The 23,159-nt window shown below is 49.0% G+C and overlaps 1 protein-coding gene across 5 annotated transcripts in view; it reads right to left on the bottom strand.

Annotated features, from left to right (window-relative positions):
* The window catches only part of TMPRSS6 (transmembrane serine protease 6), a 36,668-nt gene extending 14,897 nt beyond the window's left edge, over positions 1-21,771 (bottom strand). The window contains exons 1-12 of one of the 5 annotated variants that reach the window (XM_025189993.2): positions 21,747-21,771; positions 20,082-20,238; positions 19,790-19,932; positions 19,526-19,593; positions 17,526-17,707; positions 12,429-12,470; positions 11,448-11,652; positions 10,240-10,376; positions 8,561-8,673; positions 7,523-7,632; positions 5,145-5,290; positions 2,412-2,510 (exon numbers count right to left, since the gene is read on the bottom strand). In XM_025189993.2, the coding sequence (XP_025045778.2) occupies positions 2,412-2,510; positions 5,145-5,290; positions 7,523-7,632; positions 8,561-8,673; positions 10,240-10,376; positions 11,448-11,652; positions 12,429-12,470; positions 17,526-17,707; positions 19,526-19,593; positions 19,790-19,932; positions 20,082-20,238 (1,402 nt within the window). In that variant the 5' untranslated portion in view covers positions 21,747-21,771. The other 4 variants (XM_025189992.2, XM_014578916.3, XM_025189991.2 and 1 more) reach the window with 4 other exon arrangements.
* Positions 21,772-23,159: the final 1,388 nt, after the last annotated feature.

The following is a 23,159-nucleotide window of genomic DNA, read 5'->3' as shown; positions in this document are numbered from 1 at the left end:
CCAGCTCCACAGATATCAGCACCAAGTCTCTTCTCCAGCCCCACCTTCCATCCTTGTGCACCTTCCACTTGCCTCCTCTGACCTGCTCTCTGGACAGCAAGCAACTGCCCCTTATAGCTCCATGCTGCATGCACTGCCCGGCCTGGCTCTAAGGGTATGTCTACACTAGCTCGTTAATTCGAGCTAGGTAGGCAAATCAGGCAACTGGAGTTGCAAATGAAGCCCGGGATTTAAATATCCTGGGCTTTATTTGCATGTTCCCATCCGGCCGCCATTTTAAAATCCCCCTTAGTTCAAACGAACTGCCCGCGGCTACATGCAGCAGTTTAAAATTAATCCAAACTAAGTCCTTAGTTCTGATTAACTGTTACTCCCCGTGGAATGGTAAGGAGGTAGGAATAGAGAGGGGGGAGGAAGAGAGGAGGAAGGACTGGTGGGGAGAGGGGAGTCCTTTTAGGCCGCAGCCCCAGATCAGCCTTCCTGCTGCACCCCACATTTTGAACTGCTCATCGCCAGCCCCAGAGCCTACATTCCCAGCCAGAAGGCCTGAAACTGCAGGGAAGAAGTGTTGTGTGCCAGGACTAACAGGCATGAGCAGTGTTGCATAGAGGCTATCTGGTCTGATGCCCTGAGAATGGGACTAAGAGCTAAATTCTGACACTGACTTGCTGGGTGTCCTTGTACCGTGTATCTAACCCAGTCATTCCCAACCTTTTTCCCATGGAGGAACCCCTAAAATAATTTTTCATATCCTGAGGAATCCCCACCTATAAAAATGTTTGCTTGGCCCGAAAAAGTTGACAGCGGGTAGTGCAATTCAATTACTGCTAAATTATTGTCAAGAAAATTTATTTGTAAAGCGCTGTTATATATATATGTCAGCTTACACTGTAAGAAAAAATGTATGTATTTATTTATTTATTCCACGATTTCTCACGGAACCCCTGACAATGGTCTGTGGAACCCCAGGGTTCCGTGGAACCCTGGTTGGGAAACACTGACCTAACCTCTTGTTCTTTGTTCTCTCCATCTATAGTAATACTAAGAATACATACAGTTAATTAGATGATATTTGCAAGTGATATGAAAATACAAAGAGTTTGTGAGAGGGTGCATTCCCCACACAGGCCCTGCAAGAGCTGCACTAAACCAAGTGGGCCCAATCGGCCAATTAAGCTGCAAACAGTGGAGCTTCAGGCTAGGTGGAGGGAGCTAATTAAAAAAAAGCTCCCCTGTGAAGGAACAGGCAGGGCTTCTATAAAACCAGGAGGCCGATAATGACGGTAAGGGAGGTGGACAGCAAAGCAGGAAGCCTGCAGCCCTTCTTCCTGAGATAAAGAGAAAGGGGAGTAGGCAGGAGTCCAGGAATGAAAGCAAGTGGAGGAGATGCAGACCTTAACTGTTCCCTATGGAGCCCTGGTTGGAATGCAGAGTGGAAGGCAGGCCAGGCTGTTCCTACTATGCATTCTTGAGTGGTGCTGCTACAGGCAGTGGTTATGAAGATTGCCGGAGTCACAGCAGGGGTGACTCAGGACAGCAGCATGAGGGCTGCCTGATGCTGCTTGCGGGGAGACTTTGAAAGATTACCCTGCTAGTGAAATGGCTGGAAGGCCAAGTCATGAAGAGGAAGCCAAAGCTCCTGGATTGAGAGAAGGGCCACAGAGGAAGAGAGAGAACAAAAACCAGAGTGCAACTGCAGGAAGAGGTGTTGGCCTGACAGAGCTAATACCCAGAATGGCCAGCAGGAGACACCACCCAGCAGCGAATAGTGCACTCCGATGCAGAGCTCTACGTGCAAGGCTACGTGTATTAAGGGTGACCAAGAGTGAACTAACAGGTGGGTTGGCAGGCCTGGCCTTTGGTTTCCTGGCAGAGCAGTATGAGACACCCAGATCAGTGTGGGGCCATAGGCCAAGATTGAGGCTCGCTGGCAGAGCAGTAATGGGAGAGATAGGTGGTGTCAGGTATGTACTGTACTAGCCGTGGGTGGGGGAGGGGAGAGGACTGCTGCAGCTTGGTCAGGGATTCATTTGAGGAACTTGTAGATCGTGGTGTATGGAGGCTGTTTTGCTGCTGCACTGTTTTTTGGGGCCTTCCGTCTCTCAGGGATACAGGGCCTGGAGAGTACATGGAGAAGCTGGGTGTACGTTGAGCCGGCTTCTCACTTGCTAACAGACTGATGCAGTGTGATTCTGGTAGACTGAGGAGCTGTGTGTAATCAGGTAAATGCCTTTGTTACTTTCACCAGCCTGATTGGTGCAGCGAAGTGTCTGTGGGGTTCTCCTGACTCCCCCAGAGACAGAGAGAACTGGATTTGGACCACAGAGACCAACTCCTTTGTGTAGGAGGGAGTTGAACTGGGCTGCAAACTACTGAGGAGAAACTGGGAATAGAAATAATGGCTCACTCACCACAGTTTCTCTCATCCAGTCCATTGGGGCAGTCTTTGATCCCATCACAGGCTGGGACACACAGTCCATTGACAGAACAGAGGAACTCCTCTGGACAGGCTAAAAAAATCACAAGGGAATGTTTAGTTCCCATTCCAGGACCTCCTAAAAGCAAAATACTGAGGTTTAAGAGGCTGAAAGCTTTATTGATCTGGCCAACTCTTCAGGGATGTCTATGCAGTGCTTGCTATATTTCCAAACTATTAATAGTTTGTAACTAATGCAGGTCGTATGGCAGAGTCTTGGAATACAAGAGCAGTCTCTCACCAGAGTTCCTGGGAGATACACTGATATTACATTTTGCTACCCCATGCATGATGTTGGGTGGAATACTGGAATAGGTTCCCTGGTGACATGAGGCCCTGAAAGAGTGTCCCCAGGATATGCAGGGAGTATGCAGAGAGGGACCGTATGCACTGCTAGGTACTGCACATTAAAATGAGACAGGCTCAGAGGCTACGTCTACACTGGCGGCTTCTTGAGCAAGAACTCTTTTGCGGAAGAGTTCTTGTGCAAAAAATCTTCCACAAGAGTGTATCCACACTGCCATGTGCTTTTGCACAAGAGCTCCCATGGCAGTGTGGATGCTCTCTTCCGCAAGAAAGCTCTGATGGCCATTTTAGCCATAGGGGTTTCTTGTGCAAGAAATTCATGTTGTCTGTCTACACTGCCCTCTTGTGGAAGAACTCTTGTGCAAGAGGGCTTATTCCTCATGGGGAAAGAAATAACTCTTCCGGAAGAAGCCCTGTTTTACAACGCTATACAGGCAGTCCCCGACTTACGCGGATCTGACTTATGTCGGATCCGCACATACGAACCGGGCTTTTCTCGCCCCGGAGCTCACGGGCGGCGGGTCTGCCACCCGTGTCCTCCAGGGCGAGAAAAGCTGCTCCGGTCTCCCTGGTCTGCTGGGGGGGGGTCCAGCGGCTTTGCTGGACCCCCCCAGCAGACCAGGGAGACAGGAGCAAAGCCGCCCAGGCGGGGGACTCCCCCTCCCCCCCGACCTGGGCGGCTTTGCTCCAGGACAAAGGAGCAAAGCCGCGCAGGCGGCGGCTTTGCTCCGGTCTCCCTGGTCTGCTGGGGGGGGTCCAGCGGCTTTGCTGGACTCCCCCAGCAGACCAGGGAGACAGGAGCAAAGCCGCAGAGGCAGCGGGGCCCCCTCCTCCGCGGCTTTGCTCCAGGTCTCCCTGGTCTGCTGGGGGGCGGGGTGCACAGCTAGTGCGCCCCCCCCCCCCAGCAATCCAGGCTTTTGTTGCGGACGCCTGGGGTAGAGCAGCTGGCGGCTGCCGGGTTGGTCCTGCAGCGCTGCTCCTCGGCGCTACTGGACCAACCCTGCAGCACCCCAGCTGCTCTGCCCCAGGCGTTCTGATTCAACCGCTGCTGGTCAGTTTCAGCAGTGACTGAATCAGGACGCCTGGGGCAGAGCAGCTGGGGTGCTGCCCAGTTGGTCCAGTAGCGCTGCGGAGCTTCCCGGGCTTCCTGGAATCAGCTGCTGATCAGTTTCAGCAGCAGCTGACTTGGGGACACCTGGGGTAGAGCAGCTGGGGTGTTGCCGGGTTGGTCCTGCGGGGACCTACCCGGCAGCGCCCCAGCTGTTCTGTCCCAGGCGTCCAGATTCAGTCGCTGTTGAAACTGATCAGCGGCTGATTCCAGGAAGCCAGGGGCAGAGCAACTCTGCCTCAGGCTTCCTGTAGTCAGCCGCTGGTCAGTTTCAGCAGCAGCGGCTGACTCTGGAGCCAATTCCAACTTACATACAGATTCAACTTAAGAACAAACCTATAGTCCCTATCTTGTACGTAACCCGGGGACTGCCTGTACTGTAAATTTACTTGCGCAAGAACGCTCGTGCAGTGTAGACAGCAGGCAAGTTTTTGCACAAGAATGGCTGTTCTTGAGCAAAAAGCTGCCGAGGGAGGGAGGGAGGGGGGGAGAGAGAGAGAGAGAGAGAGAGTGTGTTTTCAGGTTTTGTCTTTCCCACTCACATATTCATTCCAAGAGTAAGCAGGAAATAATTCTACAGGAGCCTTTGTGATTGAAACTAGGTCATTTCAAGTTAAAACAAGCGATGAACATTGTTCACTATGGGCTGGATCAAGGGACAGTGATTAATCCAGCAGGGGTTGATTTCTTGCATCTATACAGACACGATAAATCGACTGCTGAACCCACTGCTACCAACTCTGGTAGTCACCAAAACAAGAAGAGTAAGTGGAGTCAAGGGGAGAGTCCGAGCTGTTGACTTACCACAGTAAAGATACTGCAGTAAACAAACTTAAGTATGTCGACCTCAGCCACATTTTTCACGTAGCTGAAGTTACGTAACAGGTCGACAGCCCACGGTAAGGAAGACAAGATCTATGGCATCTAATTCCAGGGCTAGCTCAGTAATGCAGAGGCAGGGATAAAGCCTCCCTGTTTACAGTCCCTCAATGCCTTAGCGAGCTGTGTGTATGATCGTGTATTGTGTGCCTGAGTGTCTGTTGTGTGCCCATGTTTCAGAGTGGGGTGTGCACATTTATTCATGAGGGTAAAGTGTGTATGTGCCTATGGGGAGCATGTATCTGGGAGTTGGCATGTGTGTGGCTCTCAATTCATGGTAGAAGCCTGAGAGAGCTGCTGGTGACTGGCTAGCAGTGAAAGACACGGACTACATTCTCTTCAGCGCCTCTAGGCTATAAGAAGCCCTGTACTCACGATCAGATTGATTATACAGGCTGTAGGCAGCCTGCACTCCAGGTCCGGTTAAGGAGATCTGAGAGGAGAAGTTGACGGTGATTCCAGTGGAGGACACAACAGGAATTCGCTCGGCATAGGCTTGCAGGGTCCGTAGGCCGCACAACCTGATAGAGAAATTCAGTCAGGATATCCCAGTGCTTGGGTAAAAGGGAGGAGGAGGGAATGTAGTTTTTATGGGGGAAAGGGTATTGGGGCAGGAAGTTTCCATGGCATTTGGGAACTGGGGTCTGGTCCATGAGAAAAAGACAAACCCCAGGCCTGGGATAGCAGAGATGGGGAAACACACGTGGGTACTGTAAAGCGGCGATAGAGAAAGTGGGGATGCCCTTGGAAATACAGGGGAGGCCAGGCTTTTTCAGCAGACTGGCCATCTAGCACCATGTGCTGCCCTCCACTGCACCAGCACCTCGCTTCTCAGCTGGAACGGTGACCGGAGGACAGAGCAACTTGAGAAGTGGCTGGTTTTACACTACTGTACCCAAGCTCAGGGGCTAGCCGCAAGTGACCAGAGAAAGGGAAATGTGTGATGAAGCAGCCCTAGAGACTGATAAATAGAGGGAAGGGAAAAGAGATATTTGAAGGGTAGAATGGGGATAATTTGAAATGGAGGCTGCAGCAAACATCATTTCAAGTTAGAGAGACGTGAGCAATGGTTCCAGACCCAACAGCTTTGAGGAGAATATTATGCAGATGGCAATAAAAACTAGACATAGGTAACTGCTGTCATGGGTGTTCTTTGCAAACTGTATTTTACACACAGTTCAAAGGTCCAAATTTCACTCTGTTACCTCAGTATGAATCCAGAATGACTCCACCTACTTGGGAGACATTAATCCCAATTTATCCAGTCTGCACAAGAGCAGAATTTGGGCTGTCTAATCCAGTGCTATTTCTATGCTGGCTTTCCTATAAACTCCTGTCCTAGATGCTTCACGTGGTTAAATAAGAGTTAGACAGGCTGTGCTAGAAAGAAAGGAAAGGAAACGTATGTGTAAGGAAGGGATGTAAGTACAGGGGAAGTTGGTGAAATGAGACATACAAGACAACTATTGCTGATGACAGGAGCTGAGGGAGAATAGACTGACATCCATAGTAGAGAGTCTGAGGTCATTGGATCAACTCCCTGAATCAGGTCCAAAGACAGAAAGGTTACTGAAGTCAGGTGGGCAGCAGACACAAGGTCTGCAAGGTTGGCTGGAAAAGACCCATAGAGGGGTTTACAATAAAAAGGGAAATTTTGAACGGGCCCCTGAAATGAAAGGGAAGCCAGCAGGTGGGATCTGAGGCTGGCAGTGCTTCCTTGTGCATGGGAGAAGGTGGGAATCCACAGCTGGTCCATGATGGCAGCTGGGCTTAGGGAGGCCATAGAGAAGTTTTTACAGAAGGGAGGTTTTCCTAGGTAAAGCAGGAAGAGACAGACTCAGAGGCGGATTTGCGCGGAGGAGGATTTGAGGCAGAGGTGCACACAGACACTACTGCAGAGGTGGTGATAGGCACATTTGCAAACACAGGAGGTGTGGGAGGATGCCAGGGCTGCACACAGAGGGGAGAAACAAGACAGTCTGTTTTAAATAGCAGGAGGAAGAAGGGAAGCTGATAGTGACACAGGAGAGGTTTGAGGATGTTGCTTTGTCCATGAGCAGCATTTCTCTCTCTCAGATGTTTTGCTGAGGGAAGCTAAGGCAAAGCCATATATTTATTTGGTTAAGATAAGCAGAGTTAACAAACAAGGAGGAGTACAGGCAGTCCCCGGGTTACGTACAAGATAGGGACTGTAGGTTTGTTCTTAAGTTGAATTTGTATGTAAGTCGGAACTGGTACATATTGTAGGGGAAACTCTAGCCAAACATTTCTCCAGAGCTCAGTTTTATTCTCCCACACCTCACTTCCCTCAGGCCTTTATTCTCAAGCTGAGGTGTCTGCTGAGAAAAGCCGCTCTGCGTCTCCCTGGTCTGCTGGGTGGGGGGACGCTAGCTTCGCGTCTCCGGGGTCTGCTGGGGGGAAGCAGCTAGTGCGGGGTTGCCTCACCCTGTTTGTAAGTAGGGATCCAATGTAAGTCGGATCCATGTAACCCGGGGACTGCCTGTAATTTGATATGGAAAAAGATATGGACAAATAAGTGTCATCAGCACAGTGAACAGCTGTTACCATGAAAGGCAGAAATCAAATGGCTGAGAGGGAGCAAGTAGACAGAAGTTAGAGCTGGCAAAGAATCCTCCTTCAGAACCATGCGCTCAGCTGAACAAAAGCAGGCTGGGGGAGAATTCAAACTCCTGGATAAGTAACCTGGGATTGGGCGTGGAGCATGACAACCCCGCAAGAATGTGAACACACACCTTCTGTTCTGAATAATCCACTGGCCTTGAGTACATGGCAGATCAAAATTCTGTCTCCTCAGTGCATAGGCATCAAACCACAGGACAACGCCATAGTCGAGAGATGGGACCTGCAGAGAGAGCGATCCAAGAGCAGAGCTGAGGGAGCAGCGGCAAGCTATGTTCCCACCCAGCCAAATGGGGCTCAGCATGAAATGGATGGAGTGAACGCAAATGGGACAGCAATGAATTTATAGAGTACCAGCTGGCAAGAGTTAGGCACAGTCTGCACAGGGACCAGGCCTCTGCTCCATATGGCCATTGCCTTAATCCTAAAGTGTGGCACCCTCTGTCAGTCCAGGCCTGCCTCTAAGACCTCTGCCAGCACACCTCAGTCACTGCTTCCAACACGCCCTGCTAGATCACTCGAATGTCCCCCTAAACACCTTCCCCAGTGCACCCCCATCCTGGCTGGCGGTTCCAGTCCTAGATCCTACTCCCAACCCTGCTGCAGTACCTCAGCCCTGATACATAGGACCCCTGCTGTTCCAATCCAGGGGCCTTGCACCCTACCTGTGCCAAGGCACCTCTCTCCTCAACCCTGCTACTCTCATGCCGGGTCCTGACTGAACTAAGACAGGTGTGAAGAACAGGAGGTGACTGCCCAGTGATTTTATCTGATAGTCACAATTGCAGGGTGGAGATCTAGGCTGAGCGCCACAGGAGTCAGGTCACAGGGAACCAAAGCCAGAACTGGAAGCACTGTAGGGCAATGTGTCCCAATCTTTTCCTGACTGGAATCCTCTCACCCCAAACCTTCCTCCCCTATAGGTGGGGACCTAGCAGGGATGCCCTCCCACCATTTAACATTACAGGAAGAGCTTGGTGGCTGTGATCTCATGAATGTCTGAGTGAGACCCCCCCATGCCATGCCAGTCTGACTGCAGAAGGAATTGCCACAGAGCAGTGGTGAGGGGAAAAGGTGCCCTGGAGTTGTGTCCACAGCCACTGCTGTGGCAAGGTTTGGCTGGGGAAAGAGGGGAAGCAAGAGGGACTCACCATCATGTGCCAAGTGCACTGTGTGTTGGGCGAGTAGTAGCTCGGGTAGTGTGGCGTGCTGATCTTCCCCTGCAGGTCCAGGCCTCCCTGCAGCGTTACATTCACCTGGCAGTCTGAAAATACAGATCCCGCCCGCTGTCAGCTGGGCAAAACAGAGACCCCGGCCCCGGTCTGGGTACATGGGACCCTTAAAAGCTGAAAAGAGAGATGCGCCCCACCCCAAAAGAACAATGGGGGGAGGTGTGGGCCAGGCGTTTTCTAGACCAGTGGTCCCCAACCTTTTGGGGCTGCTGGGCACCTGGGGGCGGGGCTGCACACGCGCCTGGGGGCAGGGCCACCCATATGCTGTGTGCCCAGTGCCAGTGCCACCCATGCGTTACACTCCCAGGGCTGGCGTCGCTCCTGTGCCACACACCCTAGAGCCGGCATCACCCACGTGCTGCGCACCTGGGGTCAGCACCGCTCCTGCACTGCGCGCCCGGGGCTGGCGCCACCGCTGTGCCGCATACCCGGGGCCAGCGCTATGCCTGTGCCACGCGCCCAGGGCCGGCATAGCCCTTGTGCTGTGCACCCAGGTGCGGGGCCACCCATACGCTGTGCACCCAGGGGCCAGCACCACAAATGCACCACGTGCCCGGGGGCGGGGCTGGCCCCGATCACTCGGTGGGCACACAGAAATGGCCCGGTGGGCACCATGTTGGGGACCACTGCTCTAGACACACAGGAAGCTGTCTGCTGTGCACATCGTCTGACCTGTTCTTTGTGGGACCCACATTGTATTTTCCCAGCTGCGTTTGCTGGGAGCCCCAGAGACATCCCCACTCTGGGGAGCTCCTTGGCAGGCAAGAGGGGAAGTCAGCGGCAGGTGTGGAGGCCTGCTCGCCTCTCTACTCTGCTATGCCAGCTTCCCACAGTGAGTACTTGTCAGGAAGAGCTGGGAAGTGTCAGGTGAAGGACTGTAGTGCAGGAGATGCCAAGAGACCAGAGCCAGAGAAAAGGGCAGTGTGTACAGCACACAAATGAGTAAGTGGCTGAAAAATAGGAAAGCCTGACATGGGAAGGGCTACGCAGGCTGAGCTGTTGCGAGCTAAGCCGGGGCCAGGCCTGGCTTGTGCTAGCTTGGGAGACAGTCAGAGAAGTGTCGACAGCATTGAAGGAAGCAGTTTTGCTGCTCTCCCAGGTGGTACTCTTCCTTCTGACCCAGTGCCATTGCTCCAGCCTGGCATGAGTGGTTCCGAGATGTGTGAGTGTTGCCTTATGCCTACTGACCTGGACAAGCCAAGCCTTGATCCTGCTCATGGTGATTAAAGATCCCTCGGCATTTTATGCAAAATAAGGCTGCTAATAAGGCTGCCAATTGCCAACAGGAGTCTATTCTGCTGACCTAAATTGCCCTGTTGCTTTAGCTGAATGCAGGGTTCCTCACTTCTGTCTATCCCCCTCCTTTCTTGGCTGCCTTCACTGGAGTATCCAAGTGCCTCACAATCTTTAATGAATTCCTATCCCAAGCTCCGGCATGGTGCTCTTGTGTGCCGTGAAACAGCTGCCATGTTCCAGCTCAGGGGAAAGCATCTTGTGATGGTGGTTGAAAAGTGCCCTGTAGTATATGTGCAGCTAGCTGTCAAGGGATCTGAACCGTGTCAGCTCTCTGAGCTCCTTGCTTCTTCAGCCTTCCTCACCTTCAGAGGGCACAGCCTGGGCGGTGAGGATGAAAGGGTCGTAGTAGCTATACATCGCTTTCTTCCATACCACGGACATGACGGGGCCCGAAGAAAGGACTTCCACCATGGGCTCCTGACGGCTGCAGCCATAGAATCTAAGTGGAAAGCGACAGCAGGAAATGCGAAGGCGGATGGAAACCAGGAGAGTGAAGTGATAGTAAAGAGAGGGGAAAGAAGAGATAACGTTATTCAGATAACGGGGAAGCAAAGGGGGCAGCTGCTCCCAGACCCTCTGAATTGCTGCCGGAGCCCCAAGCAGCATGTTCTGGGTGGGGTGAATGGATGGTAGGGGGAAGGGAAAGCAACCAGCCCCCCCCCTTCCAGGACCATGGAGCTGGGCTCCTCCCCACCTTGTCTTAGGGCTTGACAAGTCTGTGGTCCCTCCTGCATCTGACAAAGTGGCTTCCAGCTGAAGAAAGCTTGTGCCTAAATAAACATGCTAGTCTTTAAGGTATTGCAGGACTCCTCATTGTTTTAACTCCAGTATGTGGCTAGATGCTAAGGCCCAGATCTTCAAAGGTGTTTAGGCTCCTAACTTTCATCAAAATCAATGGAAATGAGGAGCTTAAATACCTTTGCTGCTCTCATTCTCGTAAACTAAATCACAGTATAGCATGGAGAAAAGGTCTCAGATCAGGATGAGGAAGCATCTCCCTCCCCCCGGTTAGAACATTCTTCTTGTCTCAAGCCAGACCATTTTCATGAGGACTCTGAGACCAAGGAGTCCCCCACATCTATTAGGGTAATTTTAGACCCTTCCTGTATCCCCTGTTCTCCTGCTCACCTTAATATGTGCTAGACCCGATTCCTAGAGAATCTGAGAACCAGCTCTTCAGTTGGTGTAAAATCAGCAGAGTTGCACTGAAGCCAGTACAACTGTACCGATTTACACTTGCTAAGGATCAGTCCAAGGATCCTCTTATAAGGTTCCTGACCCTAAGATCTGGGCTGCCCTGAGGAGGACTCCCATACCAAGCGATGTTCTCATGGAGCTCCTTGGTCTCTGAAGCACAAGCCTTTGTACTCCCATCCCTGCCCCTGCCGAGTTGCTGTTCTTAATCATCCAAACCCTTGGACTATTGCAGTTTTGTAAGTAGCAAGAGCTGACTGGCCTTCCTCCTAGCACTCACTGTGTCTGATATCGCTATCATATGAAAGCTACCTACGAGGTGATAAGATGGTTCTCCAATGGCCCAGCTGCATCATACATAGCCAGCCGGTCCCTGCACTCTGGGAGGGTCCACTCCAGCCGTAGCTTGATCATGTGACCTTTGGGACCACGGAGGTGCCAAAGACAACTGGAGGCCAAGTAGTCAGGGCCCTTCAGCCTGAGGACTTCCTCTTCCCTGATGAGGCTGTACCTGTAGCAACCTGAATCCATGAGACAAACAAGCTTGTTTGGGACAGGATTTAGCAACAAGAGCTCCTGTAGTCTATCAATACAAGCCTCTGTTACAGAGTTGGGCTCTGTGTTAGCCCAGTTTCTTTCAGGGGTCCCAGTTTATTTTCACATTTCCCCCTAGTTCCTCCCTGTGACACCAGTCCCCTCTCACTAGCTAACGCCGTGCTAATTATTGTCTTCTTCTAAGCAGATTCTCCCTCTCCTTTTTCTTTTCTGTTTGCCCCGTTTTCCTTGTTCCTGGCCCCATCCTCCACTTATTGTGAATTCCATTTACAGTCCATGTGGCCTGTTCTCCTACTGACACTACTAGCTCTCCTTGGGTTGGCAGCTCTGAAATGGGGTGTGTAAGTGAAGAGAAGGGTGAGTTTCCAAATGCACACATCATAATCACATGCACATGCAGTGCCTGAGCGCACATGTAAAGCTATTAGCTAGAGCTTTTGTTACACCTATGTGACTTGGGCCCCGTTCCTCAATGATATCTCAGTGCCTAACTGCCATTGAAATCCAAACTTAACCCTGCTGAGGATCTGGAAGTCAATGGGACTTAGGCTGCTCAGTCACGGTGGTGCTTTTGAAAATGTTGTTCTTTGTGTGCAGCATCTGTGCTTCTTGGATACAATTTTCTTGCCTTCATTTTCCTGAATCTCACATCTCAGGGCAAGAAACTGTAATTCTGGCCCCTCAGCAGGTTCCCTGCTCCCAAATAAAATGAACTAAAAAAGAAAGGGAGAGTGTATCCTACCCAGAGTCGATTTCAGCACTACTATGTCTTTCACACTGGATTCTGTTAGAAAGAAAATAAACAAAAGAAACAAAAACATAAGCCTCTGTAATACCCAAAATCTAAGCTGTGGGATGCACCCCTCTCCTTTCTGTGCTTAACAGCCTCCTTCTGACACCCATTGAGTGCTTTGTGGGGTGCCTTTGTTCCTTACTAAGCCTGTTATCAAGATCTACCTTACTCATCTTATCGTCTGTCCTTGTCCAATCTACCATGGGCTCTGTCCCTCTTAGTCTCAGCCTGCCATGGGTCTCTCACCTCCTTTGCTTGTCCATCATCTGGTATTCTCCCAGGCATATTCGCTGCTTCCCACACAAGTAAGTTGTTAACCTAGGCTGCCATTCCTTAGCTATGCCTCAGGGAGCCTTAGGCCCTTCCCCTCTTACCCACGCTCACTGTCAAGCACTAGTAGGCTAGGGAACTGCTTTGCTTCTCACACCTCCCAGGCTCTACCCTGCCTCCCTTCCTGTGTTTCCACCCACTTGCCTTCTCTCTTGCTCTAGAAGGAAAGAACAAGGCAGTGGACAGGGCTGACCTTAGGCTCTATGGGGCCCTACGCAGACCTATTAAACTGGTGCCCATATGCCCAATGGCAGCTGGGGAGAGGGGCGATTTTTTAGAGATGTGACTTGATAATCTTCAGCAACCCACTAGTGAAATATTTTTAATGCAAATTTTATCCCTTATTTCAAGGGATAGGCTTTTTTGCTTTTAAGTTAACTAGCTCCTCTCCAGAGGAAGCACAGCCACAGAACAGAAGTAAGAAGAGGCATGGGTAGACATAAGATCCAGAGGCGCCCTAAATTTTTGGATGCCCCCTATAACTGCATACTCTAAGGCTGTCCCGGGAAGTGGGGGTAAAAGAAGCCAAATCTCAAAGGGATTAGGTGCTTCTCAATCAGGGCCTGAACCAATGGCCCTTGAAAGCAATGGGATTCTTTCCATTAACCTGAATGGGCCCTGCATCTGCCAAAGAGGGTTGTGAATGGAAAGAAACCAACTGAAAATGTGAGAACAATAGGGAGGATTGATACAAGTGATCACAAGCCATGTGAGTTTGGCACCATGAACACTAGAGTAACAGAATACTGCAGCCCAAAGGGAATCTTTAGCAAGACCACCAGTTATGGGGAATTAAGAAATCTGGGGCCCTCTTCTTCCTGTTGGAATAATTCCATTGAAAAACAGTGGGGCTACGTCTACACTGGCGCGTTCTCAAGCAAAAACTCTTTTGCGGAAGAGTTCTTGTGCAAAAACTCTTCCAGAAGAGAGCGTCTACACTGGCATGTGCTTTTGCGCAAGAGCATCCATGCCAGTGTAGACGCTCTCTTGCGCAAGAAAGCTCTGATGGCCATTTTAACCATAGGGCTTTCTTGTGCAAGAAATTCATGTTGCCTGCTACACTGGCCTCTTCTGGAAGAGCTTTTGTGCAAGGGGGCTTATTCCTGAGTGGGAGCGTCAAGTTCTGGCACAAGAAGCCCTGATTTTATACATTAGAACGTCAGTTTACTTGCGCAAGAACATGCGGCCAGTGTAGACAGGCAGCAAGTTTTTGCGCAAGAGCTGCTGCTTTTGTGTGAGATCGCGCCAGTGTAGACACAGCCTGGGAGTTTCTTGTAGTCTCTGAGAGACAGGGGTGGAAAGAGAACAAAGCCCTCCCACTTCCACTGAGAGATGCCCAATACTGGAATATTGACCTGCTATACAATAGGGCTGTGTCTAGACTGGCAAGTTTTTCCGCAAAAGCAGCTGCTTTTGCAGAAAAACTTGCCAGCTGTCTACACTGGCCGCTTGAATTTCCGCAAGAACACTGACTTCCTACTGTCTGAAATCAGTGCTTCTTGCAGAAATACTATGCTGCTTCCGTTCGGGCAAAAGTCCTTTTGTGCAAAAGGGCCAGTGTATAAATAAATTAATGGAGATTGCCTATCGCCTAGAACTGGAAGGGACCTTGAAAGGCCAGTCCCCTGCCTTCACAACAGGACCAAGTACCGTCCCTGACAAATATTTGCCCCAAATGGTCTCCGCAAGCATTGAACTCACAACCCTGGGTTTAGCAGGCTAATGCTCAAACCACTGAGCTATCCCTCAGACAGCTCAAATTTCTTTTGTGCAAAAAAGCCCCGATTGTGAAAATGGCGATCAGGGCTTTTTTGCGCAAAAGCACATCTAGATTGGCACCGATGTTTTTCCGCAAAAAGTGCTTTTGCAGAAAAGCGTCCGTGCCAATCTAGATGCTCTTTTCCAAAAATGCTTTTAACAGAAAACTTTTCCGTTAAAAGCATTTGCGGAAAATCATGCCAGTCTAGACGTAGCCTAGGTGCCTTTACAAAGGAATACAAAGAGAAGACAATCCACAACCCTGTTTAAAAATAGTGTCATAGGGTAGTTGGCCTGTTTAGAGGAGCTGGATCCACCTGTGACTTATCAAGCTTTCTCCCAGCTGACCCTGAGAGGCAGCAATCAGCTGATAGCTTGTAAATCACCTGGTCCTCATATAGGCCAGCAGCAAGAGTTCTGTTGAGTGGAGGGCTGCTGGGGTGGAAAGACAGTAGTTTCAGAAGTTGTGAGGGTAGGGAAGAGAGACTAGATTATATACAGTTCCTAGGCAGATGGCCTGCTGAGGGTAATCCTATAGATACTAGATAGGCTTCTACAGAAGACTTAGAGTTGAGGAAGGGACATGATTGATACTTCAAACCTGTGTTTATTGTGTCTGGAATCCTGTGGCTGGAGACAGTTTGCAGGATTACAAATATCTATTAGTAAAAAAGTGAGGGGAAACTTGGATGAGCGGGCCACATACAAAACAGTGAGTTGATAAAATAGGCACCTTATGATAGAGTCAGCTAACAAATTTAGTCAGAGTTTTCACATAGGAGCATTTGGATGAGGATTTTAAAACACTTTACTGCTGTCAGTTACTTAAGCCTCAACAAGCTCTGAGACTGGAAAGTGTAAAGGAATTGTTAACTTTTATTTCCATTTTAGAGACAAGTAAATAAAGACATAAATTTAGTGATTTGCTTTTAAAGCAGTGTATACCCCACAGACAGAATTCTGGGGTTCTGATTTTTGGCCCTGCTCTAAGCTCTAAACACACTTCTTCCCAAACTATCAAATCTTACTCAACAACAGATATTTAGTTTTGACATGTCATGGAGTCAGGGAAACCCCAATATGACTATGGCAATTAGAATTTAGCAAATCTAACTTTAGACACTGATAAAATAATGAACAAATGTGAAGGGAATGAGGGGAGAAAACTGGAAACCTTTAGAAGATAATGGTACTGACAAATTTGATTGCTTTTTTTATAGAATTACTAAATTAGTGGAAAAAGGGAAAGCAGAAGATGCAATGTAGTGTGATTTTTAGTGAATCATTAGGCCTGTATTTAATGAAATCTTGATTTAAATTGACTTAAATGTGAGCACTGTCACATACAAAACACCAGACACTGATATGCTACAAATAAAAGATAATTCTAAATGGCAATTTATTAAACTGAGAGATGTGTTCAGTGGGCTGTTAGGTTTGGTCTTATTTAATATCTTCATTAATGATCCAGAAGAAGGCGTAAAAAACATTTTAATGGCATTCATGAATACTAAATTTTAAAAAACCAGTTATGAGAACAGAGGAAAAAAACTCTGTGAAGTTAGAAATAAGGTAGGGAAATACTGAAATTAGATTTATCTGGGAAAAATGCAAGATAATGTATTTAGAGGGAAATGATTGGAAACATGTTATTTAATGAGAAACTTTGAAACTGGCAATAGTGAAGGAGGCCCCAGGAATAGCAATGATAGCAAATTAGAGATGAATTTTTTAGGGCAGAATTAAAAAACAACAACAAATACATACAGATCCTTTGGGCTCTATACAAAGAGGCCTCACATCACAGAGCAAGGAGGGAACAATCACAATATGGGCTTGATCCAAATCTTGGTGCCATCAATGGTATTTTTTTCCAATGATGTAATGAAACTTTGGATGAAGGCCTATAAAAGACCTGAAGTTCTGAGGACCTCAATCTCAGGACACTCCAATAGGCTGTAGTGTTGCCAGCCCTCACTGGACTGATCTGGAGTCTCTGGGATTTAAAGATTGTCATGTGATTAAATCTCCAGGCAAATATCCAACCAAAACTGGCAACACTAGCAGGCCATGATCTCTGTTTTGTGTACTGGAAAAAAGTCTTGAAGTCAATCCAGGGAATTGAAATGACAGAAATATTACAAGCATCGTGAAATAGGAAACAACTGTAATTGAAATATATTGCATTCTGTTCTCAGTCTATCAGAGTGGGATAATCTCCTAGGGGATGTCCCAGTTGCTTGGGACATTTTAAAATGAACCGAGAAAAGCAACAAAGCATATAATGTGGGGAACAATTGTGTTTGCCAAAGCTGAAGGAGGAGGCAGAGGAAACGATCAGATGGCTCCTAGTCAGTCACTATCAACTCTTACTCCACGAGTCTATAATTCTTTAGGGGAATAACCAAACTTCCTGGAAAGTGTCCTGTACAAAGAGGAAACACTTTGTAATCCCCCTGTCCCGTCTCCTGTCTCTCTCTCTAGTATCCACTTTCCCATTCCTCTCTTCTTCTCTCATCCCCCTTTTTCTCTCTACCTGTCTTTAACTCACTCCTCTCCTCCTTCCCCTTCAGTAATGTAATTTGGCCTATCCTCTCAGGCCAGGTCTACACTGGACCTGGAAGGCTGGCTTACGGTACGCAACTCCAGCTATGCAAAATGAGCCTTAAGATGAGCCATGGTGGCGTTCACGCTGCGGGAGACCAACAAGAGCAAACACTCCCATTGGCTTCCCTTACTCCTCACAAAAGGAGGAGTACCAGACACTGGCAGGAGCTGCCCTCAGCATTTTATTTACAGGTCTATACTAGACCCAATGAATAGAACTCTAGAAGATCAAACTCCAGAGCATGGATCTTGTGTTAACTATAGATGTGCCCCCAGACTGCCTGTAGCAATTTGTAGGTCTCAGCCCCTGATCCTGAAAGTTTGGGCCACACCTGGGTGGCTGATACTTACCCAGCAGAATCAGAGAGTCTGGGTCAACCTGGTATTCTGTCTGATAGGATCTGCCAGTACTGTTGGTACTGGTGAGAAGTTCTCCGGAAAGAATCACGTTCACCCTCTCAGCTGTCATCTCCTTATGCTGACTCTCTGGGACTTGAAGGGTGAACCAGAAGAAGAAGGTAAGGGACCCTTCCCTAGCAGGGAGAATGCACATTAATTTCCTTTCATCCTTTTCATTTCAAGTGAGTTCAGTGCGGGTCAGAGTCACCTCACTGAGGGCTGGACCGAGCCATTCCAGCGCCCCGAGCAGACAGTTTAATTGCGCCCAGGGTTGGGGGAGGGCTCATGCGGGGCCCTGCTGCTGCGCCGGCACATGGGGGAGGGCATATGGAGCTGGCAGCGGCAGGATGCACATGCCCGGCACAGCCCAGCCTGGCTACCGCTGCTGGCGCGCAGCCCGGGGCCGCCTGGGAAGGGCCGAGCCTGGCTGTGCAGGGCCCCATGGCCGCAGGGGAAAGGGCGCTGCTGGCAGGCGCTGCGGGGATTAACGCAACCCCCACCCCAGGCGGCTGCTGCAGGGTGGCCGCTGGGAGCTGCTGCAGCCCGCAATCGGGAGACAGGCGCCCCCTATAGGTTGGCGCCCCAAGCAGCTGCCCAGCTAGCCCATGCCTTAATCCGGCCCTGCGACACCCCGGAGACAGATGCACTCCTCTCTTCGGCCACAGATCAGACACGTAGTGCAAGAATCCCAAAACACGCTGCCCCACCAACGTGCCTCAGCTCTGACCTAGAGTGATCCACCTTTAGTGGAACAGAACAGCCAGTGTGTCCATCATCCATTCAATACCTGGTCGTTCTGCTGAGAGCCATCTTGTGCCACTGGTCATGGTGGTTTTAATTATCTGGAACCTTGCCTTCTAGAAACTAGCCTGAGATCATTAAGCTTTTTTTTTTTTTTTTTTTTTTTTTTAGAAACTAGCCTGAGATCATTAAGCTGTTCTTCAGGTGGAAATTACCTGTGGTCACTGCTGACCCAGATTGAAAATGTTGACCTTTCAGCAGCAGTGAAAGTAACTTAAAATTTCTTACAGGTACGGTCCTATTGCAACCTGCATCCCTGCCAGCTCTTTAAATAGCTCTCTGCTGGCTTTTGCTGCAGCTCAGCCAGCTCTTGCCGGAGCTGCTCACCAGGGCGCGCCTGCTTGCTTTTATCTCTGTCTTTAAGGCTCCATGTTCCAACTTCCAGTAATGAAAAGTGATTAATGCTAGACTCTGTTCAGTTGATCAGAGGGAGCTTCTGTGTAGAGACCACTTATGTATGACAGGCAATCACAGCCACCATAATTTGTCAGCTGAAGGACAGAGAAAATGGACCAACCTGGAGAGCAACTTCTTGCTGGAAATAGGGGGCTTGTTGAAAAAGAAATTTTCTGTGAGCAAAGATCAGTGCTGATGTAATTTACCATTGGGGAAAATAAAAATAGAATACTGGGAGGAGGTTGACCTTAATCTCTGCATCTGCCTGAGCCACTTTGGAGCTCTGTGGCAGTTGTAGTTCCAGATCCTTTCTACTTCCGTTCTCCTTTATGGGCCTTGTCCCTTGCAGGACTACATTTCCCAGGGTGTACCATGGTCTGTCTCTGTGCTGTTTCATTTTATGTGGATAGTACAAGACAAAACATTTCAATTCAAGAATGCTAGAACATTGTTTCAGTAGAACATGTCCAAAAGTAAACCCTTTAATAATACCTATTTCATTTTTTTCTGGACTTTTCCATATTTCAGTTTGGGCTGAAAATAAATGTTGAATTCTCAGGATTTCCTGTGGGATGGAAATTCCATTTTTGATCAGCTCTCATCCAAAGCCCCCTTGGAGTAAGAATGGAGGTTGCAGCAGCTCTTGTCAGCAAGACAGCTGGCTGCTGAGCAAGATCACAACCTAGGTGTAACTTTCACATAGGAGAGGGAAGACAGAGTCCTGAAAAGCAAATTAATGTGGACATAACACTTACCCAAAGGCATAAACTGTGCTGGAATTGTAATATGGATCCAAGTCCGTGACACGAATGAGTTCTCTTAGCTGTAACAAGAATGCTATCTGATAACTACCCAGCAACAATACAACAGCAGACTTCCCTTGGGACCCGCCCAGTGCTCCATCCCTCTCTGCTTGAAGTATAATCCACCTCAGATTCCATTTGCAGAAGCACCCAGGACCCATTCCCCCACGCACAGAACTGCCTCAGTCCTGACCCCACATAAGAAACCATCCTCACCATCTTCTGTAGCTTTGCTGACTCAGTCCAGAAGGCTCTGGATTCTGGCCGTCCAAGATCCAGGGAGTACTGATAATTGAGGATCCGGAGGCTGCCTGAGTAGAACTGCAGAACAGTTGATTCCAAGTGCCGTGGTCTGTAGTCTGACAACAAAAGACAGACAGATTAACCACGGGCGTGGAGAACAGAGGGCTCTTTGGGGGAAGGAACTTAGCTAGCATCTACATTGGCTTCCTCGTTACTAGGCCAGGTCAGCATTAGCATAAAGAACAAAACGCCTTATAATTGTTACCTAGGAAATACCAACTCAGTGCTCCAGCTCCAGCCAACAAAACAAGGACCATCCAGAGGGGTGCATAGCGCAGGCAGTCACGAGCCTTCCTCTTGGTTTCATCCTCAGATGGGGTGTTTGCATCTTCCTGTTGCTCCTCAGCCTCCATCATGGGCATCTAGTCCAGCAGCAGACCAGGCATCAGGCTGGATTCTCAGTACATCCCTCACTCCCTTCCTGTGTACCCTTTGCCATCCATATCTTCTTATCTGTACCTCTCCTTATTATCCATGCCAGATCCCAAGGACCTTGCTATTGCTTTCACACACAAAACTCTGTTGAAATCCCATGGGAGTTTATTCAGTTATTTACTTAGGCAGAAGCAGAGTGAAACCTTTAGGATCATGCCCTAACCACCCTCCTGTTAGCTCTCTGCCTCTACTGTCTGTACATCCTAACTTTTCAGTGTGTTCCCCAGCATGCCCATGTTTCCTCCCCAAAGGTCACTGAATGCAATCAGCAATGCAGACCACTGAGCTCCAAGAATATGCAGGGTAACAGCTGTCAAATGCTGCATACCCCACTGTACATAAGAACATAAGAATGGCCGTACTGGGTCAGACCAAAGGTCCATCTAGCCCAGTAGCCTGTCTGCTGACAGTGGCCAACACCAGGTGGTCTGTAAGGTATCTTGTGTCTACCCTACCTCACCCTACTTCCCTCTGGCGTATATTAGCACCCCGCAAGGTAATTCAGTTCTCTACCTGCCACATGGCCATCTTTACTGCTCCTCTCACAACACCTGATTGTCCGACTTATTCCTGCCTACTCCCTTTCTATGATTCTCTGCTAAGTACCACAGCCTGCCAAGACTGGATGCTCCTGGGCCGCTTTCCCTCTGCAGCCCCTTATTAGGCCCTGTTAAAATCCTATCACCCATAACCTTTCAACATTCTAGCAGAGGCCAAAGGATTTGCATATTTCCTTCACTGATGAGTGAGGTATGAGCATGCATGAATGTGAATGTGTGGGAGTGTGCAGGGGGGTTAGAGAGCGCCTGAGTGTGTATGAGCGTGTTCCAAAGCGTATATCCAGGGTGCTCTGTCTGCGCATGCATTGGTTAGTGAGTTATGTGCATCGCATGGGCCTGTGCCGGTCTGTGCTATGGTGCAGGGATGAGGGGTGCATGTTAGAGGAGGTCCCTAGGGGGCTGAAGCATGTGTGTGAACAACAAAGGGCAGCCAGCATTCCCTACTCACTCCGATACCAACCCCTCCCAATCCACAACTTTGCCCCTCAATACAGACACATGTAAAGAGTGTTTAAGAAGAAAAAGCAATTCAATGGAAAACATTTAACTTAACAAGAGCTGGCACAGAGACAACAATGAATCCATGAACACCTCCACTTCCTGTCTCCTACAGGCCTCTCACATGCGGCAGAGATCCGAATACACCAACCCTTGCTCTTCTGCTTCGCTGTGGTCTCCTTTTGGCTAATGTTTTCCAGTGGGTATCCCCCACCCAGGAGGGGGGCAGGAGGAAGGAGTGAGGGCCTTTACTCCACCTTCAAAGGAGTCCTCCAAAACAACAGCCGCACCAAGAACCACAAACTGATCAAAAAGAGCCTCAATTTGCTAGCAGATCAATTCTAGGCACTGGGGTTTCCCCAGAGCTACAGACCTACCTTTGAAACCTGCAGCTGTGCATGTGGCTGGGCACGCACACATTGGTAGAGACGTGTTTACTCAAGCCCAAGGCCTCTCTGGCAATCAATAAGCTGAGGCCATGTCCCTTTGTTTTGGTCTTTGCCCTGTCCGGCCCTACAGAGGGCTGAGCATGCCCCGGAGAGCCACAGCTTTCTCTAATGGAGGCTGACTCTGAGTGAAGGGAGGTTTGCTAACAGACTGGATCTAAAGGCAGTGAAGAGATGATGCTGTAAACAGCCCAGGGTAACAATCCTCCTGCCCCTTGGGAAGCCTAACGTGGAAGGCAAGTGCAGCTGGATCACAGATTCCCCTGGGAGGCAACAAGTTGCACAGCAACTGCTTTCTGTCTTAGTTACCTCCATTGGTCCCAGTGGCAATAAAGGCAAAATGGCACCGGCTGTTCTGAGGAGATAGAGATGTAGCCGTGTTAGTCTGGTGTAGCTGAAGCAAAATACAGGACGATGTAGCACTTTAAAGACTAACAAGATGGTTTATTAGGTGAGGAGCTTTCGTGGGCCAGACCCACTTCCTCAGATCAAATAGTGAAAGAAAATAGTCACAACCATATATACCAAAGGATACAATTAAAAAAAATGAACACATATGAAAAGGACAAATCACATTTCAGAACAGAAGGATGATGGGGAGGGGAGGTAAATGTCTGTGAGCTAATGATATTAGCGGTGATAATTGGGGAAGCTATCTTTGTAAAGGGTAAGATAATTAATGTCTTTGTTTAGACCGAGGTGTAAAGTGTCGAATTTAAGCATGAATGACAGTTCAGAGGATTCTCTTTCAAGTCTGGTGTTAAAAGGTCTTTGAAGCAGGATGCAGGTAATCAAATCGTTGAGACAATCCCTTTCTGGTTGAAATGGCAAGAAACTGTTTTTTCTTTGTGATCCTGTCTAATATCTGTTTTGTGGGCATTGATCCTTTGGCGAAGTGTCTGAGACGTTTGTCCAATGTACATAGCAGACGGACACTTTTGACACATGATAGCATAAATTATATTTCTGGATGAGCAGGAATATGTGTTCTTGATCTTATAACTCACTTGGTTAGGTCCAATAATGGTATCAGCAGAGTGAATGTGTGGACAAAGCTGGCAACGGGGTTTGTTGCAAGGGAAGGTTCCAGGGTTGGTATTAGTGTGGTATGTCCTGTGGTTGTTGGTAAGAATCATTTTGAGCTTAGGTGGCTGTCTATAGGGGTATGTCTACACTACCCCGCTAGTTCAAACTAATGTAGGTAATGTAGTCATCCGCAGTTGCAAATGAAGCCCGGGATTTGAATTTCCCGGGCTTCATTTGCATGAAGCCGGCCGGCGCCATTTTTAAATGCCGGCTAGTTTGAACCCCGTGCCGCGCGGCTAGACGCGGCACGGACTAGCT

This window comes from Pelodiscus sinensis, chromosome 1, assembly GCF_049634645.1.
Source record: "Pelodiscus sinensis isolate JC-2024 chromosome 1, ASM4963464v1, whole genome shotgun sequence".
In the NCBI taxonomy this organism is placed as follows: Eukaryota; Metazoa; Chordata; order Testudines; family Trionychidae; genus Pelodiscus; species Pelodiscus sinensis.
The sequence above is the reverse complement of the archived record's forward strand: the minus strand, read 5'-3'. Positions and strand labels throughout refer to the sequence as shown.